This window comes from Rhinopithecus bieti, unplaced genomic scaffold (assembly GCF_001698545.2).
Source record: "Rhinopithecus bieti isolate Rb0 unplaced genomic scaffold, ASM169854v2 scaffold_10354, whole genome shotgun sequence".
NCBI lineage: Eukaryota > Metazoa > Chordata > Mammalia > Primates > Cercopithecidae > Rhinopithecus > Rhinopithecus bieti.
Window position 1 is genome coordinate 1161226 of NW_016806491.1, and position 21056 is coordinate 1182281.

The 21056-nt window shown below is 46.0% G+C and overlaps 1 protein-coding gene across 1 annotated transcript in view; it reads left to right on the plus strand.

The window, feature by feature from the left end:
* The window catches only part of GABRR2 (gamma-aminobutyric acid type A receptor subunit rho2), a 59481-nt gene extending 39731 nt beyond the window's left edge, over nt 1-19750 (plus strand). Inside the window, exons 3-9 of the mRNA XM_017876808.1 lie at nt 4986-5053; nt 7473-7696; nt 8613-8695; nt 8890-9030; nt 10874-11026; nt 11981-12177; nt 18976-19750. Of these exons, the coding sequence (XP_017732297.1) occupies nt 4986-5053; nt 7473-7696; nt 8613-8695; nt 8890-9030; nt 10874-11026; nt 11981-12177; nt 18976-19287 (1178 nt within the window). The 3' untranslated portion in view covers nt 19288-19750. The remainder of the gene's footprint in view (nt 1-4985; nt 5054-7472; nt 7697-8612; nt 8696-8889; nt 9031-10873; nt 11027-11980; nt 12178-18975) is intronic.
* The last annotated feature ends 1306 nt before the right edge of the window (nt 19751-21056 follow it).

Below are 21056 nucleotides of genomic sequence, written 5' to 3' on the forward strand. Positions count from 1 at the left end.
GTCCGCCACCTCGCCCTGCTAGTTTTTTGTATTTTTTTTAGTAGAGACAGGGTTTCACCGTGTTAGCCAGGATGGTCTCGATCTCCTGACCTCGTGATCCGCCCGTCTCCGCCTCCCAAAGTGCTGGGATTACAGGTGGGCACCGCGCCCGGCTAGAAACTCTCAATCTTAATGTTTAAAATCTCTTTGCACATAGTAAACTTCGATATTTTAAAGTCTATCTTATTTCAGTATCCCAAGACCCCTATAGATCTGTTTATATTCTTTATTTTCCTGCTGGTTATTGTGTATGCCTTATTTTCTGATGTGTCTGCTTATTTTGCTTATGAACTTATTTATATAATNACCGTGTTAGCCAGGATGGTCTCGATCTCCTGACCTCGTGATCCGCCCGTCTCCGCCTCCCAAAGTGCTGGGATTACAGGTGGGCACCGCGCCCGGCTAGAAACTCTCAATCTTAATGTTTAAAAATCTCTTTGCACATAGTAAACTTCGATATTTTAAAGTCTATCTTATTTCAGTATCCCAAGACCCCTATAGATCTGTTTATATTCTTTATTTTCCTGCTGGTTATTGTGTATGCCTTATTTTCTGATGTGTCTGCTTATTTTTGCTTATGAACTTATTTATATAATAATATAAATAATAATTTATAATTTATATAATATAATGATTTATAATTTATATTTATTGCTGCCAGGTGCCTGGTGGCATTAACACCCGAGGTTGCTTGAGGGGACTACCACTCCAGAGAGCTTTAATCCGTGTTCAGTGACTGACATAATTTAAGCTGCGAACCCTACAAAGGTTTATTTACTCTGGTCCACCTTCATTTCTAGAATGCAGTCTTTGGGATGTACAATGTATGAACTACAAAGCTCCACTAAGTGAGCACTTGGACCCTAATCCTGTCCCACAGCCCCTTGAAGTAATCAAAAGCATCTCTCTGCCTCTCAACTCCCCTCCTGAGTCGGCAAATGCCCCTAGGAGAAGTAGATCCAAATACTGGGCCATCCCTTTGGGACTCTGCTTCCCCCAGACCCCCAATCCTGGCCTGTTTTGTTAACTTTGATGCCTTCAAAATTAAGTTTTTCTTGTGGCATATTGGTTCACGCCTGTAATCCCAGCATTTTGGGAGGCTGAGGCGAGCGGATCACTTGAGGCCAGGAGTTTGAGACCAGCCTGGCCAATACAGTGAAATTCCATCTCTACTAAAACTATAAGAATTAGCTGGGTGCGATGGTGCACACCTGTAATCCCAGCTACTTGGGAGGCTGAGGCATGAGAATCACTTGAACCCGGGAGGTGGAGGTTTCAGTGAGCCGAGATCATTTAACTGCACTCCAGCCTGGGTGACAGAGTGAGATTAGTCTTAAAAAAAAAGAAAGAAAAGAAAAAAAAGTAAGTTTTATATTTTGTCCAATTTTAAATTTTCAATAGAAATATTAGTGTGAATTACTTAGCTTGCTATTACTGGAACTCCTTGATTGATTTTCTAGTGTTAAAACCAGTTTTGCATTCCTGGAGTGAACCTGATTTGGACATGTTTTATTACCTTTTTCAGTGTGTTGCTGGATGTGATAAATCCCTAAAGTGTGCTTTCCACGACCATGCAAAGAAAAATTAAGGCGGAAAGTTAGGAACCAAGAAGAGCCCTTGGCTAAGCATGTATTTCCTTAATGGTGCCTTGAATTTGTCACCTAACTGGCTACACTGCCTGAAATCTCACCAGAGAAGAGAAATCCCAAAGAGAAGACTCTTTGCGTTACCAGATCCCTCATTATTATTATTTTTAAATTATTTATTTACAGACAGGGTCTCACTCTGTTGCCCATACTGGAGTGCAGTGGCACATGCTCACAGCTTACTGAAGCCTGGACCTCCGTGGCTCAAGCAATTCTCCCCTCTCCGTCTCCTGAGTAGCTGGGACTACAGGTGCATGCTACCATGCCCAACTAATTTTTGTATTTTCTGTAGAGACAATACAGAATTTTTTTTCTGTAGAGACAATGCAGGGTTTTGCTGTGTTACTGAGGCTGGTCTTGAACTCCTAGGTTCAGATGATCCACCCACCTTGGCTTCCCAAAGTGCTGGGATTATAGGTGTGAGCCACTTCACCCAGCCCAGCCCCTCTCTTAAAGCAGAAAACCCTACAGCAGTGTTAAGGGGCCAGACCTCGTTAGTGTAACGAGACTACTTTCCTTTTAAAGAGGACTTGTTAGGACTCAGCCCCACTCAAAACATAAAATTGTTCATGGAAGAAGGAGAAAGACCAGTAATTTGCAAGAATTTCTCCCAAACCTAGGTTAGGAAGGGCCACAAAGTGGAGATCTGGAGAGCCAGGCAGTGGGGCAGGTCAAAGGCAGTGCTCAGACCAAGGAGGGCAGAGCCTTTGGTCTCTGCTCAAACTTGAGGTGCAAGTTTCCCTGAATGTGGCTTTGCGACCTCCTGAATAGACAAATTGTTTTCCTCCAACAACCCGGGGTGCCTGAAACTTTGACCTGCACTCTGTGTGGGCAGAGCACTGATGCCTCTCTTGCGGTTTTTACCAAATTTCTCCTTAAAAGGGCACTGGAGCTCTGAAGAGCAAGCCAGGCCCTGAGAACAGACACAGTAACTAACACCAGGCCAGCTCATATTTTATCTGGAAAATGCCTGAGCCAAAAGCAGCTCCTGGTCAAACACTGTGCGCATTATCTGAAAACCAGGCCACTAGAACATGAATCCAAGAGGGCCACTGCTATATTGTTTCTTCCCTGCGGCTTTTGGGACTGCTGTATCCAGCAGGTCACCTGGCACTTTAGAGAAAGCAGGTACAGGAGAGACAGGGAATGGGGAGACTACTGTACATCTTCCACAGGAGGCTGTGCTACCCCGGAATTTAAAGTGCCACTCCGGGCCATTTGAACACCTCAGACTAATGAAGGGTCCCCAAGATGAGGGAATGAATGGTGTTGGAAACCTCTAGCAGGGAGTGGGATCCAGGTACTAGGAGACAGCCCTGTCCAGGCTGCCCACACATCCTCCCTCGGGTTGCAAGTCCCTCAGGGGAGAAAAATAGGCAATTGGTAAGCCCTGAGGAGGGGCTTCCTCCCACAGGGGCCATCCCATTTCTGGCACCCTCAAAGCACTTCTGGAGCCTGGAATAAAAAGAGAATGCAGGCAGGTGTGGTGGCTCACGCCTATAATCCCAGCACTTTGGGAGGCCGAGGCGGGCAGATCACCTGTGGTCAGGAATTCCAGACCAGCCTGGCCAACATGGTGAAACCCTGGCCTCTACTCAAAATACAAAAAGTTAGCCAGGTGTGGTGGTGGGCGCCTGTAATTCCAGCCACTCAAGAGGCTGAGGCAGGTGAATTGCTTGAACCTGGGACGCAGAGGTTGCAGTGAGCCGAGATCATGCCACTGCACTCCAGCCTGGGCAACAGAGCAAGACTCTGTCTCAAAAAAAATAAAAAAAGAGAGAATACGGACGACTGTCAGAGCAAAGATTTCTCATGGGCCCTGATCTTAGCTATCATCTGAGGAACACAGAAAAATAGAACGTTCAACTTATACCCTGATTTATCTGAGAGGGAAAAATTAAAGCATTGTACTTATTTTCTTTCACATTTAAGAAACAGAAAATCATCACCCAACCTCACCAGCAATGAATAAAATACTTCCATTCTGTCAGGCTCAGCCAAAACAGGAAATCTTGAACGGTGGGATTTCAAGTGTTTGCAGGTCTATGTGGAGCCGTGGGGGAGTCAGTGAGGCCATCCCCTGCCCTGGACTACTTCCAAGAGGACCTCTACCCTGCATTTGGGCTGGAACTGAGGATTGGGCTTTCTAGTTCCTACATACGCTGTGTGAGAATCTCTGATCCTCCTTCCCTGCCCATGGCCAAAGTCTCAGCCCCTTCCAATTCTGCTCATCCCTCAGGACTCAGACTCACCGAGTACCCCTAAGGTTCTCCCTGCGCAGACCACAGTGGATCAGAACGTCCTGGTCCCGTGTTCCCTGGTCAGGGCTCAACAGGATCCATGTATAGCTAGGCTGGCCTCTGGACAATGCCCTCTCCCCCTGAGGCCCAGCCCAGCTGCACCTGACTTCAAGCGTAATGGCATTCATTAATATGACTGACAGATGCAGGCTGTTGGTTTTTCCCTTTCTAAGTTTAAAAAAATATTAAAATCCAAAAAACATTTTACTAAAGCGTAACATACACACAGAAAAGTGCACCCATTATAAGTGTATCACTCACTACATTCTCCTAAGGTGAACTTATCCACATAACCATCACCCAGCTCAAGGAAAAGGACAGGACCCTACAGACAAACTCAGTTTTGGAAATCTTGCTGTAGGCCAGATGAAGTTCAGTGCTAGTTTCCGTGCTGGGTTTTCTCATACTTCTAATCTGACATGGCCTGACAAGGTTTCATTGTCCTTTGCTGTGATGTGACATTGCACAGAGAAGATCTCGTCTCACCCTGGGTTGAAGGCCTCTAGAAGGCTGGGCCCCAGCTATATGTCAGGGTCTGCATAGGTAAAGCCTGAATGACTGACTGAATCCAGACCAGGGCATGCAGGTGCCCAGCCCAGAGTTGGAGGCTCTTAGGCCTCATTCTCTTTTACAGTCATCACAGGAGGCCCAGTGACCAGTGTCTCCGGTCAGGCACTAGAGCAACATTATTACCTCTACCCTACAGAGACAGCCCTGGGATGTAAAAAGTAGTGATCAGCTCGTCGATTCATCCAATAAGCATGGATTACACATCCAGCCTGACCCAGGGATGGCACATAAGGCAGGCACAGTTGCTGACCTTGTGGAGAGAGCTCAGACACCCAACACGTCAGGAACTAGCAAGAAACCCTCATAGAATTCTAAACCTCTGCCCTAGCCCGCTCCAGTCCTGGCTCCCCGGGGGAAGCCAACGGGGGCTGTTCCCAGCCCAGAGGTAGAGAGGAAGGTGCCTTAACCAGCTGTCTCTGCTCTTCTGCAGGCCCTGCCATCCCAGTGGGCGTGGACGTGCAGGTGGAGAGCCTGGACAGCATCTCCGAGGTGGACATGGTATGCAGCGGCCTCCAGTGAGACAGCGTGAGAGTCTGTAGCGTGGTGGGCCTCGGTGGTGCAGGCTGTGCCCGTGTGGGCAGAGCGGGAGCTGGAGGTGATAAAATGGGCACTTGGAAGTCAGCCCTGGAGCAGTAAAATCTAGAGCGGGCATTCTCAAGCTGCGTGGGTAAAAATAACCTGAGGAGTTGGTTAAATGTGGGTTCCTGGGCCCCATCTCACACTTCCTGATTCAGAATCTCTGGGAGTGAGACTTTGCATTTTCAACACGCCGCAAATAATGCACGTGACCAGGCGAACCACACCTGGAGGGGTACTGGAGGTGGACAGTTTCAGGCTGAAATTTTGCAGCTTTCTGATGTTCAGTTCCTGCTGCAAGTGCAGTTCCCCAACTCACTCTGCGGCAATGCCCCCCACTCTACGTCTACCCCCATTCTACCACCACAGGCCTGGGTGTCCTGCAGGGCTCACAGTGGAGGGGTGCACCCCCCGCCCCAGGGCCCCAGCCTCCTCTCTTCCTTCTTCTGTCTGCCTCTCTTTCAGTTTGCAAACTTCTCTTTCTTTTGCCTCAGGGATCTTGAGCATGCTCCGGCTCTGGCCCTCCCCACAGCTATCTCCTTCTTATCCTTCAGGCCTTAGCTAAAATGAGACTTCATCAAAGAGGCTTTCCCGACTTCCTGATCTAAAGAATTTCTGTTTCTTCTTCATAGCCTACATCATCATTTATAATTGTGCTATATATTTATTTGGGGGTTTTTCTTATATATTGGTTGTCTTCCATGCTTGACTATAAGCTCCATGAATGCAGAGACTCGTGTGTTTCTCTACCCCAATATCTCCAAGTCTAGTCCAGTGTGGCCCCCCAGGGGCCCTGAAAATGTGTGGAATAAATGAAAGTCGGGGAGGCTCCACTTTCCAGCACTGCATCCCACTTGCAATGCTGTCATCTGCCCTTGAAGAGTGGGAACTCCCCTGGCTCCTAATCGACCCAGCCCGGCAGAGCTGATATGATTGATACTGAGGTTGTGCACCCCCCATAGCTCCAGCACCTGGTAAAATATGGGGCCCAGGTGTGAAAGGTTCAGGTATGACAGTTTCCAAGATGCTAGATTGTACATTGCCAGCCTCTTTGGATATCCAACAGCTGAGCCCAGTTCTAGAACCAGCTGTGTCTAGGACAGCCTGGCTGCCCTAGACTGAATCAACCCAGATGTCTGTGCTGAGTGCAAAGACTTTTGTCCTGTGTGGCTCAGGATCACAGGGAGAGGTATCTAGAATGACCTGCCTCTCACAGAGCAACCACCAACCTGTGGGAAGGCAGGTGGACTCCAGCAGTAGGTAGGTAATATCCAAGGTAGCCATACACACCTGGTGTTTGTGAATCTGCACTTCCCCTGGGCGATGGCCCTCAGAGCCTGCTCTTCAGCTCTGCGACCTAGAAGGGAAATAACCAGAAGGGGTATTTGGCTGGTTTCTTCCTACTCATGTATTGGCTGCTCTCCTTGTGTGTGGAAGGGTAGTTCCTGGCAGCTACTGATGCACTGGGAGCCAGGATCAGTCTAGGGACAGACTCTCATGCATGCACTATCCCAGTGCTCGCTCATTCTTTCCTCTCTTCCTGGGGCTCCCTCTGGGCCCACCACAATCATGCACTCTCTCCAGCCTTTCTCCACCCAGAAGAGGATCTTTTGGGCAGTTATTTTTCCATTTGTACTTGTGTCAGCTCTGGCTATGGGCAGGACCAAACTCTTAAGGGATCAACCATGCAGGCAAGGAGACACTTTTGAACAAGATAAGATTTCAGGCAGAAATTATAGTAGGTATGCAGCTGCCCAGCCCCTCATCCATTTATCTCCCCAGTCTTTCAACCAGCAAATATTTATTAAGCGTCTACTACGTGCTTTCCCAGGCACTAAATTCTATGGTGAATGGGGATGCAATGGTGGGCAAGACACAATTTTTCCTTCAAGGATCTTACAAGCCTAATGGCAAGAATCCTCCTAAGAGGGACTTCGACTATCCAGGTTTCTGGAAGTGGCCACTAAGCTGAAATGGAATGGTTAGCCAGTGGGTAAGTAAGGAACCATGTGTGGAGAGGTCTAAGTGAGAGAGAGCAGAACTTTGGAGAAATCCTTCCCCACTGGCTGCCAGGCCAGGCTGCAAGCACAGCCACAGTTTTCATTTGCAAAGCCTGAGGGGCTGGGTGCTCAGTCTCCTGGGCTCCAAGTGTATGATGCATAAAAATGGGCCATTCTCTTTCCAGCTGCACAGTGCCATCATGCCACAGGGCTGCAGAACTGTCCCCTCTGAACCTGGAGGCTGAGCCTGAGATGTCCATCACAGTAGTGGATGATGGGTTGATTGTAAGGAAGAAAATTTTCTAAACCATTTGTGTCGGGTCTCACCCCGGCTCCCACAGGACTTCACGATGACCCTGTACCTGCGGCATTACTGGAAGGATGAGAGGCTAGCTTTCTCCAGCGCCAGCAACAAGAGCATGACCTTCGATGGCCGGCTGGTGAAGAAGATCTGGGTCCCTGATGTCTTCTTTGTTCACTCCAAAAGGTCGTTCACTCATGACACCACCACTGACAACATCATGCTGAGGGTGTTCCCGGATGGACACGTGCTGTACAGCATGAGGTAGCTGTCCGGGGGCCACTGTTCCTTTGTCCAGTGCCATTCCAGTATGTGTGGTCAGGCCCTTTGGCCCTGAAGACTGTCACTGTGGTTGGGTCTGTGGGTTCCTGGATGGGAGGAGCCTTCTGATGCCAGTCACAACTATCTAAACATGACGTGGCCACCCCAGCAGGGGATGACTTCCCCATCACTGGGGGTCTTAAGCTTGGGTGAGAAGACTACTTTGGCCTGAATGAGACAATGCCCTTCCACATGCTGTACCTTCTGTTCCCTGAGAGCATGTCATTCTAGTTGATTGGTAATAAAGGTTTTTTTTTTTAAAAATAGCCTTTAAAAAAAAAAAAAAAAAAGATTTAAAAAAAGCATCCCCCCAAAAAAAATAGCTACTGTGTATTGAGGGCTATTGCAGACTGGCTTCTGGAGTACGGGGAGTCATGTAAGCAGTCATGTTCCACATCTTTAAAAAAAAATGCTTTTTTCTTACTTGTCACTGATGCACACATCCACCTGGTCTGCTTGTACAATTCACCAGAATGCAATGCTGATACTAGACACTTCTGGCCTTGGGTGGAAGTTGAGTAGGGGGCCTTCCAGGTGTCTCTTGAGGAGGTGGCCCTGCTGGCTGAGGGCAAAGCCCAGAGAGAGACACGGGAGAGAGCCATTAGCAGCCAGCACCGCCAGTGGCTGGGGAAGGGGTGCACCAGCCCAGTAACGGGGATCTGGCAGAGCACTAATCCTCTACTACAGACGACAAAACTCTAGAAGTTAAGGTTCTATAACTCAGATAACTATGTTTCCAAGCTCTGCAGCAGATGTGAGGAGGCAGCTGCTCGGTTGTGTACTGTGCCTTCTTGCTCTGGGCATATGTAGGAGCCAGTAATTCACTGCACAAGCCAATACGTGACTCTGGGTTGTCTAGGATTACGGTCACTGCCATGTGCAACATGGACTTCAGCCACTTTCCCCTGGACTCCCAGACCTGTTCTTTGGAGCTGGAGAGCTGTAAGTATTAGCATTCCTAATTCCTTTGCCTTTTTTCCTCTCTGATCTTGGTGCCATTTTAGTAATCATGAGGCTGAGCCCTGCCTGTCAGCGTTAAGACCTATTTACCTCTGGACTGGCATGGGATTTCCCCGTTACTTCACCCTGCATCAGAAGCAAAGGAGGCACATTAACTTGTTTTCCTCTTCCCAAAGATGCCTATACAGATGAAGATCTGATGCTGTACTGGAAGAATGGGGATGAATCCCTAAAAACAGATGAGAAGATCTCCTTGTCTCAGTTTCTGATTCAGAAATTTCACACGACTTCCCGACTGGCCTTCTACAGTAGCACTGGTAGCTATCTTTTGCCACAATCTGATTCAAATGTGCAAGAAAGCACGTGTCTCCCAAGCTGGAGTGCAGTGGCAAGATCATGGTTCACTGCAGCCTCAACCTCCCAGGCTCAAGTGATCCTCCCACGTCAGCCTCCTGATTAGCTGGGCCTACAGGCACGTGCCACCATGCCCAGCCAATTTTTTTTTTTTTTTTTTTTTTTGTAGAGATGAGGTCTTACTATGTTGCCCAAGCCGGTCTTGAACTCCTGGACTCAAGCAATCCTCCTACCTCGGGCTCCCAAAGTGCTGGGACTGCAGGCGTGAGCCATCATGCTCAGCCTAAATTTTGATTATTAGAATAATGTAGCCTAGAATACATTCTGGCTTCTGCCTACCAGGAGTTCGAGACCAGCCTTGCCAACATGGCAAAACCCCATCTCTACTAAAAATACAAAAATTAGCCGAGCATGGTGGCACGCCACTATAATCCCAGCTACTTGGGAGGCTGAGACAGGAGAATTGCTTGAATCCAGGAGGCGAAGGTTGCAGTGAGCTGAGATCGTGCCACTGCACTCCAGCCTCAGGGACAGAGTGATACTCTGTCTCAAAAAAAAAAAAAAAAAAAAAAAAAAATTAGCCAGGCATGGTGACACATGCCCCTGGTTCTAGCTACTCAGGAGGCTGAGTAGGGAGGATTGCTTGAGCCCAGGAGTTTGAGGCTGCAGTGAGCTATGATTGTGCCATTGCACTCCACCCTGGGCAATAGAGCAAGACCCTGTCTCTATCCAAAAAAATAAGGAGAGAGAAATAGAATAAAGGTTCCAGGAACTCATGGGAGGGGGAATGGAGAGTTATTGTTTAATGGGTGCAGAGTTTCTATGTGGGATGATGAACAAGTTCTGGCAATGAATAGTGGTGATGGTTGTACTATATTGTGAATAACATACTTAGTGCCAGTGAACTGTACACTAGCCTGGGCATTGGAGGCCTGCGTTGAAACAAGCGCAACTGACTCTAGCTAAGGCTTTGGAAAAGCCTCTCAGAGTCTCATTTCCTCATGTCCCAAATATCAGACTTTAGAATCATGTGAACAGCCTATTTCTTTCTGTGACAGATGTGGAGTTTGCATGGTAAAGGGTTAGGGTCTTACAATAAAGGTGACAATTTCACAACAAAGGTGACAGTGACCAGAGCCTAGCTCCCACAGCTCCTGCCTCAGTGGTACTGGCCTCAACAAAATAGAACTATTCCGACCTCTCATGCTCTTGAGCAGCAAGTCACTCAAGAGATATGGTTGTAATTTGCAAATTACAAATACAGAACAAACAACTATAGCCTAGGCAACATGGCGAAACCCCTGTCTCTACAAAAAAATACAAAAAAAAAAAAAAAAAAAAATTAGCTAAGCATGGTGGCACGCACCTGTAGTTCCAGCTACTCAGAAAGCTGAGGTGGGAGGATCGCTTGAGCTTGGGAGGTTGAGGCTGCAGTGAGCTGTGAGTGTGCCACTGTACTCCAGCCTGGGCTACAGAGCAAAACCCTGTCTCAAAAACAAACAAACAAAAACCCAAATGACTAAAACTTCCCTTCTGTGTAGTTCTACCCTTTCCCAAAATACTGTGAAGAGAAGTTGGGTAATACCAACTGAGATAGTAAATGTACTAGATATTGGCAAGATATTTATATACAGGAGAAAGTGCTTAGATTTCGGAAAAGAAAGGTATTACGTTAAGCCAACTGATCATTAATTTCAACTTTCTGTTGCTGATGAGGGCCATGTCAGTGAAGGACGGGTTCCCAGGGACACAGTTTGCTTTTACCTCTCAGATGGAACCTCATTGGCTTCTTCCTGTGTCCCCCAGGCTGGTACAACCGTCTGTACATCAACTTCACGTTGCGTCGCCACATCTTCTTCTTCTTGCTCCAAACGTATTTCCCCGCCACTCTGATGGTCATGCTGTCCTGGGTGTCCTTCTGGATCGACCGCAGAGCTGTGCCTGCCAGAGTTTCACTGGGTAAAAGCATTTCATAAGATGTGGTAGGGTGGTTATATTTTTCAACTTATCACTATGTTTACAAAAGTAAAATCATTATTTAGAGTTCTTAACTGATGAGCTGTTAGAGTCAGAAGGAGCAACTTCTCCTGCTTCTTGCCTTTACCATCTAGATGCTGGCCTCAGTTTCCTCCACATTGTGAGAGCCAGAGGGAGCTAAAACAACATCAACTGTGACTGCATCACTTCAGAAAGATTTGGGGTATAGACTTCGACAACTGGCAGTATCAGAGCTCAGTATTTAGATAAATAAGATGATTCTGCACATGCCAACAATTCCTTCTGTAAATACAAAAACTTCATTTGCTGACCTTGTTTAGACAGAGGGCTTGGAAGCAGGGCACAGAATATGAGATTTCTGGGAAAAGGAGGGCCACGTTCCCTGGGGCTGTGGTTTAGCCTTTTACAGACCCTGAATTCCAGAGTGAGAGTTTACAACATGTCGTTGTAAATTTAGACAACATTAGGTTGGGCTTTGAGAAAGGTGAGGGTTTAAGCAGCAAGACAGAGTGAAGAAGAATCCCGCACGATGGGCCTCTGGGAATTTCCACAGTCTTCAGGGACTTTAGATGAGGGAGAATGTGCCTATTCCTTGAAGTCTGGGAATGTTCCTTCAGAGGTGTCCTTTAGTCACTGTCTTTAATTCCACATGAGAACAGGTCCTCTCTTTGTCGGTCACATCACAGAAATGCAGTCTTTCAGGTGCCTGAAGGATAATGAGACAAGCAGCGGGTTGGCTCCGGGGAGAATAGGCCTGGCATCTGGTGGAGCAGATCCTTGCCCCTCTCCGAGGCAGAAACACACCTGGAACTTTCTCATGTGGCTTAAGAGATAGAGTGTAAAATCGTGACTTAGTGAGATGTGGGGGCAGTTCTAGATCGCTGTCAGCAGCCCAACTAAGGCCAGGTGTTGCAGGTATCACGACGGTGCTGACCATGACCACCATCATCACGGGCGTGAACGCCTCCATGCCGCGTGTTTCCTACGTCAAGGCCGTGGATATCTACCTCTGGGTCAGCTTTGTGTTCGTGTTCCTCTCGGTGCTGGAGTACGCGGCCGTCAACTACCTGACCACCGTGCAGGAGCGCAAGGAACGGAAGCTGCGGGAGAAGGTGAGAGGGCTTCTTCTGCCCTTGTCTAAGTCCCTGCTACTGGGTGAAAATGAACGTTGGCTGGGCAGGGGGCAGAGGCAGGGGTTGCATGTAGAAAAAGGAGATGTTTGTGCAAAAGGAGGAGGATCTTGTTTTAGAATAGGTTCTGGCTTCTACCCCAAAGGATTCCAGAAAGGGGAAGGTCTTTGGACAAAGACTAGGAACAGGAAGACTTGGGTCTTAGACTCAACTTTGCCACCTATGCTGAGCCTCAGTTTTCTCATCTGTCAAAGGGAAATTACAGAACCCTCACCTCTACTGTAAGAGTCACATGAGATAATGTATGTGAAAGTTGTTCTGATCTTTCACATACATCAGGATCTAGACAAACAAACTCTCACTATTATTAGTGAACATGTCTAAGGACAATGCCTCCCTGTCTTATGACCAGAGAAGGGAGAGTTCTAGAACAAAAAACCACCTTTATTTATCAGTGCCCAGTGAAAATTCAGCCACAGTAAGGACTAAAGCGAAATATTTTATATATATTTCTTTAAAAGAAAAAAACTTCTATGTGTGGCTGCAGAAAGAAGTTGGAAATACTGTATTATTGGCCTGGCACGGTGGCTCATGCCTATAATCCCAGCACTTTGGGAGGCTGAGGTGGGTGGATCACTTGAGGTCAGGAGTTCAACACCAGCCTGGCCAACATGGTGAAACCCCGTCTCTACTAAAAATACAAAAATTAGACGAGCATGGTGGTGCATGCCTGTAATCCCAGCTACTCGGGAGGCTGAGGCAGGAGAATCCCTTGAACCAGGGAGGTGGAGGTTGCCATGAGCTGAAATTGCACCACTGCAGACCAGCCTGGGTGACAGAGCAAGACTCCATCTCAAAAAAACAAAATAAAAAAATAAATACTATACTATCTATACTGTACTGTACTATATTATACTATAGTTGATCCTTGAACAAGGCAGGGTTGGGGGGCTGACCCCTTGTGCAGTAGAAAATCCAAGTATAACTTTGGGCTCCTCCAAAACTTAACTACTAATGGCCTCATGTTGACTAGAAGCCTTACTGATAAGATAAACAGTCGATTAACACCTATTTTGTATGTTATATGTATTATAAACTATATTCTTACAACAAAGTAAGCTAGAGAGAAAATGTTATGAAAATCATAAGGAAGAGAAAATATTTTTATAATTCATGAAGTGGAAGTGGATCGTCATAGGGGCTATTTTGTATGTTTTATGTATTATAAACTATATTCTTACAATAAAGTAAGCTAGAGAGAAAATGTTATGAAAATCATAAGGAAGAGAAAATATTTTTATAATTCATGAAGTGGAAGTGGATCGTCATAGGGGCTTCATCCTGGTCATCTTCACTCTGAGTAGGCTGAGGAGGAGGACGAAAGAGCGGGACTGGTCTTACTGTGTCTGGGGTGGCAGAAGTGGAAGAAAATCTAAGTGAATCTCCACAGTTCAAACCTACGTTGTTCAAGGGTCAACTGCAAACTATGAGATAGAATACAACTGGGAGATTTCACAAAGCCATGCTCATGAGCCTTTGGCACAGGGAGGCAGTCTTTCGTTCATAGTCAGATTCCTATTCATTTTAGTGTTAGGTCTGTGCAAAAGTAATGACATAAACTGCAATGACTTTTGCACCAACCTAATCATAAATAATAATAATGCTGGCTTGCTCCCCGATCATTGTCAATCATTGCACTAATCAAAATGGGGGTTCATCTAAAAGCTGTGGAGATAAAGGGACATGAAAATCTCACATTTATGCACAACTGAGTGGCCATTAGCCTTTTAGCATAAGGGAGCTTTTAAAATTAAAATAATTTATTTTTGCCATGTAATGACATTTTGGTCAATGGGACCTTTACATTTTAGGAGAAGAGAATATGTTGCCTTTCAAAAATTGTCTTTCAACACTTGCATTATACCTGTCAAGTATTTCCACTTTGTTTCTGTTAACTTAAAAAAATCAAAATTTATAAATTTGAAAAGGAGACTTTATTTCTTATAAAGGATTCCAGTCTGCAAGGTGGCCATCCTGCAGGCTGGGGAGTGCAGCCTCCCGTAAAGACCTGGACACAGGTACTTTGAAGGAGGAGGTGTTGGAGTAGGAGCTTTATGCTGAATATGGCTAAATATACATAATCAATAGGCTATAGGAAGATTTACGAATATTTCTGAAGGTAGTCCTGACACATACCTATTGAACAAATGTGCATGTAACATACAATCCATGTTCACCCTGGGGTGGAGACTTAACAGTTCAATGTATTACAATTAGACCCTATATGCAAAAGGGACACAAAGGCACTCAAGTGAACAGCCTCTGTAAACTGACCAGGACTGGTCCAGGATTGATGGTCTTATCAAGAGAAGGTTACTAAAATCACTCTCTTGTCCAGTCAAAGCTATAGTTATGGCTGGTGGAATAGGGGCCAGGGGTTGGTGACTCAGTATCTGATGGTCGGTGAGCTGCAATTTTTTTTTTTTTAAGACAGGGTCTGGCTGTGTCACCCAGGCTGGAATGCAGTGGTTGCTAACTGCCCCCGTCTCCCAGGCTCATGCTGTCCTCCCACCTCGGCCTCCCAAGTAACTGGGACCACAGGCATGCGCCACCACGTCCAGCTAGTTTTTATATTTTTAAAAGAGATGGGATTTTGCCATGTTGCTGAGACTGGTTTCAAACTTCTGGAGTCAAAGCCATCTGCCCCCTTGGCCTCCCAAAGTGCTGGGATTACAGGCGTGAACCACCGCACCAGCCTCAAATTGTTTTAACATCATTTATCTTGAGACCAGTGCTTGTTTAGTTGAAAGAGAAAAGAAAACCTTGTGGCAGCACACAGTATATTCTTTAAGTGCAGGGGTATGTGACTTCACTGTGGCCCTAGAATGGCCTTAGGTACTGTTCGTAATTTGGTATCTTAGGGCCATAAAGAATCTGTTCTGTCTTACGATCTCTATTTCAGCATTAACGCTGGTCAGTTGTGTCTAAACCCCAAAAGGAGGAGGAATACCAAGGTGTGTCCGGCCTCTTGTCCCGTCATGACTGGGAACTCAGTTTTTAAGGTTTCTCTGGGGTCCCCTTGACCAAGACGGGGGTCAGTTCAGTCAGTCTGGGGCTTAGAACTTTATTTTTAGTTTACATCTCCAAATATATTATACTCGGTTGCTTATTTTTAAAGCTCTAGTCAAACATTTTTTACTTCAGAAAATTGACTTGTTTAAACTTCGGTAATTTGTACACTGGTCATTATCACAGGCCTTTGGACCATATTTAAACACTTTTGATTTATAAATCATTAGACTTTCCTGTATAGAGCAGTTGAAAAAAATAGCAAAGGCTTCATCTGACAAACAGGGGCTCACAAACGAACAGTTCACTAGCACAACTTGCCCTGTTTCCATATCAGGTCCTGATCTTTGCCAGCAATTGTATGACTTTGTTTAAAGAGACAAGGAAGTCATCTGTGGAGAGGGCCTCAGGCCCCTAAGTCTCCCCCTCCGTCTGTGTGAGAACAGACATGCAGGAGGTGAGAGCTGGTACTCTGCTATTGTCAAATGTAGGATTTAAGACCAAGAAGCATAGTTGCTGGAGAGCAGACAGAGGTGAGAAGGCACCATCTGCTGTCTCACAGAGAAACTAATATTCATGGTCATTGAAATGGTTCCCAATAGAGCTGAGGTTCCTAAGTGGAAGCCATGGAGTACCTGCCCTGGAATCACCTCCTGAGTCTGCTAAAAATAGATTCCCTGGTTTGAGACAGGTTCTCAAAAAATAGATTCCCGAGACCACTACTGGGGGAACCCACCCCCAATATTTCAACATAGGTTGAATTACAATCAATTCATACAGTTAACACAATTATCATAGTGGTCCTGAGGTGATGTACATCCTCAGCTTACGAAGATAACAGGATTAAGAGATTAAAGACAGGCATAAGAAATTATAAAAGTATTATTTGGGAATGGATAAATGTCCATATTAAGATGAAATCTTCACAATTTATGTTCCTTTGCCGTGGCTCCAGCTGGTCCCTCCATTCGGGGTCCCTGACTTCCTGCAGCAGACCACACCCTAGGTCTACTGATTCAGAATTTCTGAGGATGGCACCCTGGAATCAACATTTTAAGCAAGCTCCCAGGTGCTTCTGATGCTCACTGAAGTGTAATTTCCACTCTGTAAAGGGAAAAGCTGCCTGGGACCCAATAGGCCCACCCCTGGTTTGAATGGCAGACATGTGCAGGTGGGAGCACATGGGAGCCCAGGGCCTGCCTCCCCTCAGCTGCTCTAATACTTTGGCTGATTAGCCAGACCTTGTCTGACATGCCAGGAGCCACTTCCTCTTTCTTAGAAACAGGCCAATCTGGAAAACAGGGGTTTATCGGAATTTTTGGCATTTCCTGATTTGAACTCAAAATCGTAGGAGAAAAGTCTATTTCATTTTAGCAGAAAGATTTTCAGTTTAGAGCAAGGAGAAGAAGTAAAGACCCGTGCCTTAAATAAATAAATAACCCCCCATGGATAATATCACACAATTTTATCAGTTTGGGTGTGATTATACCTAAATACAAAGAGTTGAATAGGGCTGGGCATGATGGTACACGCCTGTAATCCCAGCACTTTGGGAGGCCAAGGCAGGTGGATCCCTTGAACCCAGGAGTTTGAGACCAGCCGGGGCAACTTGGCAAAACCCCATCTTACAACAAATACAAAAATGAGCTGGGTGTGGTGGCGTGTGCCTGTAGCCCCAGCTACTCGGGAGGTCAAGGTGGGAGGATCCCTTGAGCCCAGGAGGTGGAGGCTGCAGTGAGGCGAGATGGCATCACTGCACTCCAGCCTGGGTAATAATAAAGCAGGACCCCCTCTAAAAAACAAAAAAAAAGAGAGAGAGATGACCTCTTACTGACCTTTTATCCCTAATTCCCTTATATCTACGAGTCTTTGTTAATTATTCAAGAATTGTTGGCCGGGCACAGTGGCTAATGCCTGTAATCCCAGCACTTTGGGAGGCCAAGGCAGGCAGATCATTTGAGGTCAGGAGTTTGAGATCAGCCTGGCCAACATGATGAAACCCTGTCTCTACTAAAAATACAAAAATTAGCTAGGCATGGTGGCAGGTACCTGTAATCCTAGCTACTCAGGAGGCTGAGGCAGGAGAATCGCTTGAACCCGGGAGGTGGAAGTTGCAGTGAGCCGAGATCAAGCCACTGTACTCCAGACGGGGAGATAGAGTGACTCTGTCTCAAAAAAAAAAAGAAAAAAAAAAAAAGAATTGTTACTGATGGAACAAAGACACAGCAAATAATAATGAAACAATCATGCCTGATGAAAAAAAATAGCCCCTCAAACCACAAACAATTTCTTAAGGATAAGAATACTTCAAGTAATTCTAATTCTGCATAAAATCATTCATCTATTTTTGCATTCTAAAGCTTTATGATATTCATCTGAGAGTTTCAAGATCCATAACAATAAGAGGCAGGTTGTGAAACTTCATTATTTCACTTTCCTAGATGGAAAAACAGAGGCACTGAAGGGCTGAGAGCCAGGTCAGAAACATACTCAAATCAACGCCAATTGGCTGTGTCAAGTGGGCCTCCTGCCCTTGATCAACACCAAGCATCCAAGCACCAGTGGAAGCCCACTCTCTACTGACTAAACTATGGGGAGAAGTCAAGCAAAACCATTTCCTTTCCTCCCACTTAGAATGTCTTATGAACACTTTCATACTTGCAGAAACTATTAAAAGAATAGGGTCATGTACATTGAGGTATCCAGCACCTCGATCCAACATTGCTAACATTTTTCCATTTTTGTGTGGCAAAAACTGCACCAACAGATACATGCTTATATGGAGAAAATGGATTATGCATTCATTTTCTGAATGAATGTACATTTTCTCCATATAAACATGTATCTGTTGGTGCAGTTGAACTGTCTAAAAACACATTGCAGATACCATGACCCTTGATTCTTAAATGTAACTTTTTAAGATAAGGACACTCTTCTACCTCATCATCTTTTTCTTTCTTTTTTAAAAAAGAGACGGAGTTTTGCTCTGTCACCCAGGCTGGAATGCAGTGGCATGATCACTGCTCACTGCAACCTTGACCTCTTGAGCTCAAATGATCCTCCTGCCTCAGCCTCCCGAGTGGCTAGAACTACAGGTGCATGCCACCATGCCTGGCTAATTAAAAAAAAATTTTTTTTTTTTTTTTTTTTTTTTGTAGAGGAGTCTAACTATGTTGCCCAGGCTGGTCTTGAAATCCTGGCCTTAAGCAGTCCTCCTGCCTTGACCTCTCAAAGCACTGAGATTGTAGGCATGAGCCACTGTGCCTGGCTCCTAGTCATCTTTTGATTCATGCACAGAAAGGTGGAGTCCTGTAGCTGGAATTAGACTATGTGGATTTCAAGTCCTGCTCTGACACCAGCTGTGTGGTCTCAGTATTGTATAGCTCTCTGGGTCTTAGGTTTTGCCTCTACAATTGAGGGATTTGGACTAGATCAGTGGTTCTCAATTCTGACTACACAGTAGAATCACCTGGGAATTTTAAATTAATTGCTCTAAAGTACAGCCCGGGCACGGCCAGTTTAAAGAGCTGTGCAGATGATTCTAATATGCAACCAGGGTAGAGGATCGTTGGACTAAGTAATCTCTGGAGATCTTTCTAGTTCTGTCTTTCTGTGGTTCTGAATAGCAATGTGGCTTTGCTTTTGGGCCAGGCCCCCTCCTCTGCCCACCTCACAAGGCTTAATGATGTTCTTCGTGCTTGCTGCCCATAGTTCCCGTGCATGTGTGGAATGCTTCATTCAAAAACCATGATGCTGGATGGAAGCTACAGTGAGTCTGAGGCCAACAGCCTGGCTGGGTATCCCAGAAGCCATATCCTGACGGAAGAAGAAAGGCAAGACAAAATAGTGGTCCACCTGGGCCTGAGTGGTGAAGCCAATGCTGCCAGAAAGAAGGGGCTTCTGAAGGGCCAGATGGGTTTTCGTATCTTCCAGAACACCCATGCCATTGACAAATACTCTAGGTTGATATTCCCTGCCTCCTACATATTTTTCAACTTAATTTATTGGTCAGTGTTTTCCTAGGGGCTCCAAGGCTGTTCCTAGAAGAGGGCATAGACATCAGGGGGGCCTGGCCAGTCATTGACAGGTGGACTTGTTGACCACACGCCCCTCACCAGACAGAGCAACAGCTACTGGACCAGCCTGAGCAGCACTCATCTCTCAGAGGAGCCCAGGAGCCCTCCAGCTACCCTGACCCCAGACCTCGTGGGGCTACTCCTTGTTCATGCTATGTCTCGCGTCACACTTCACGTCTCTCTGGGACCTTCTGTTGTTGTGTGTGAACTAGTTCACAAGAACTCCGCTCCTATAAATAAGGACTCAAATGCCTCCTAGACATTCTTAGACCCTCAGGATGCCTAGGATTCAGCTGTGGAGGGAAAAGGAAGAACTGAAGTGCAAGCTGAGGGGCATTCTGGATAGGAGACAGGAAATTAGGAACAAAAAAACCCCATAAACCCATACAACTGGATTAAGTGCCTACCTAGAAGGGAAAAGAGCTCAGATCCCAGACAGGAAATGATTTGCCTGTGGGAGTATGGCAACCCACAGGATTTTGCAATATTAGAGGAGATTATTCATTTAGCCATCCATTCAACCATTCTTTAAATATTGAGGTCCCACTCTGCATCAGGTATGGTGGAAATGAAAAAATAGAGTCTCTTTCCTTAGAGATCTTCTCTAAGCTGTGCTCATTCTACATATGGCATGATGTACTTCTGCTCTTTCCCCTCCTTCAACCCCATTTACCCCATAGACCCATTCTGTTTGTTGTTGCTTTTACTCTTAAGCATATAAGGCAGGGTCTGGGAGAGGCCAGGTCCAGAACTTTCAACTGTCCTCCTCCAGTGAAGTTACGCAGATAGAACTAACTTTGCCCTGCAATGATGCGTAGCAATGTGCATGGAGTATTGCCAGCCAGGGAAACTCACCCAAGCTCACCACGGTGTACGGCGTTTTTTACTGGGGTCGGTCATGGATTTATGGCTGATTGCCCACATGGCTGACTTTAGTCTTTTGCCCCTCCAGAGGTTGAGCTGGTACCTTGAGGTCCAGGGCACCTATCATAAATCACATTGTTGGCATAGATTACCTGGTGTGGCCCAAGGCCCCAGTAGACAAAGACCCTTCTATCTCACAGGACATTCCAAGGGCATAGAGGTTGCCTCCCAGGAGCTGGGACTAAGGCTCAAACCTTTTTTGGGGCAAGGTTAGTCCTTTACTACACAGCAACTCTTGTCAATTCCTTATTGTTAATGTTAATTGCAGTGTTACTATTATATATTCAGGCAAAAACATTTTAAAGTATCTCTGCACTAGGTACAGTGGGGTCCAAATTAAGAATAAGAGTAGTCAAAGCTCTCAGAGAAGGAAAGTAGAGGAAATGCCACACGAATACCTATAATATAAGATTAAGAGTGTTTAGTGCCTCAGTAATAGTTCAGTGTGAGATGGGAATTCTGAGGGAGGAAAAACAGTCCCACCAGGGATCCGGACCTCATGGAGAAAGCAGCCCTGAGATGCCCCTTGAAGGTCAGGATTTTAAGAAGAAGAAATGGGACAGAATACATCCTAGATCTGGGCTGTCTAATATGGTAGCCACTAGCCACAAGCCTATTTAAATTTAAATTAGTTAAAAATATTAACTGGGTGTGGTGGTGTGTGCCTGGGGTTCTAGCTACACAGGAGGCTGAGGCTGGAGGATTGCTTGAGCCCAGGAGTTCCAGGCTGCCATGAGCTGTGATCAAGCCACTGCAGTCCAGCCTGAGTGAAAGAGCGAGACTCTATCTCTA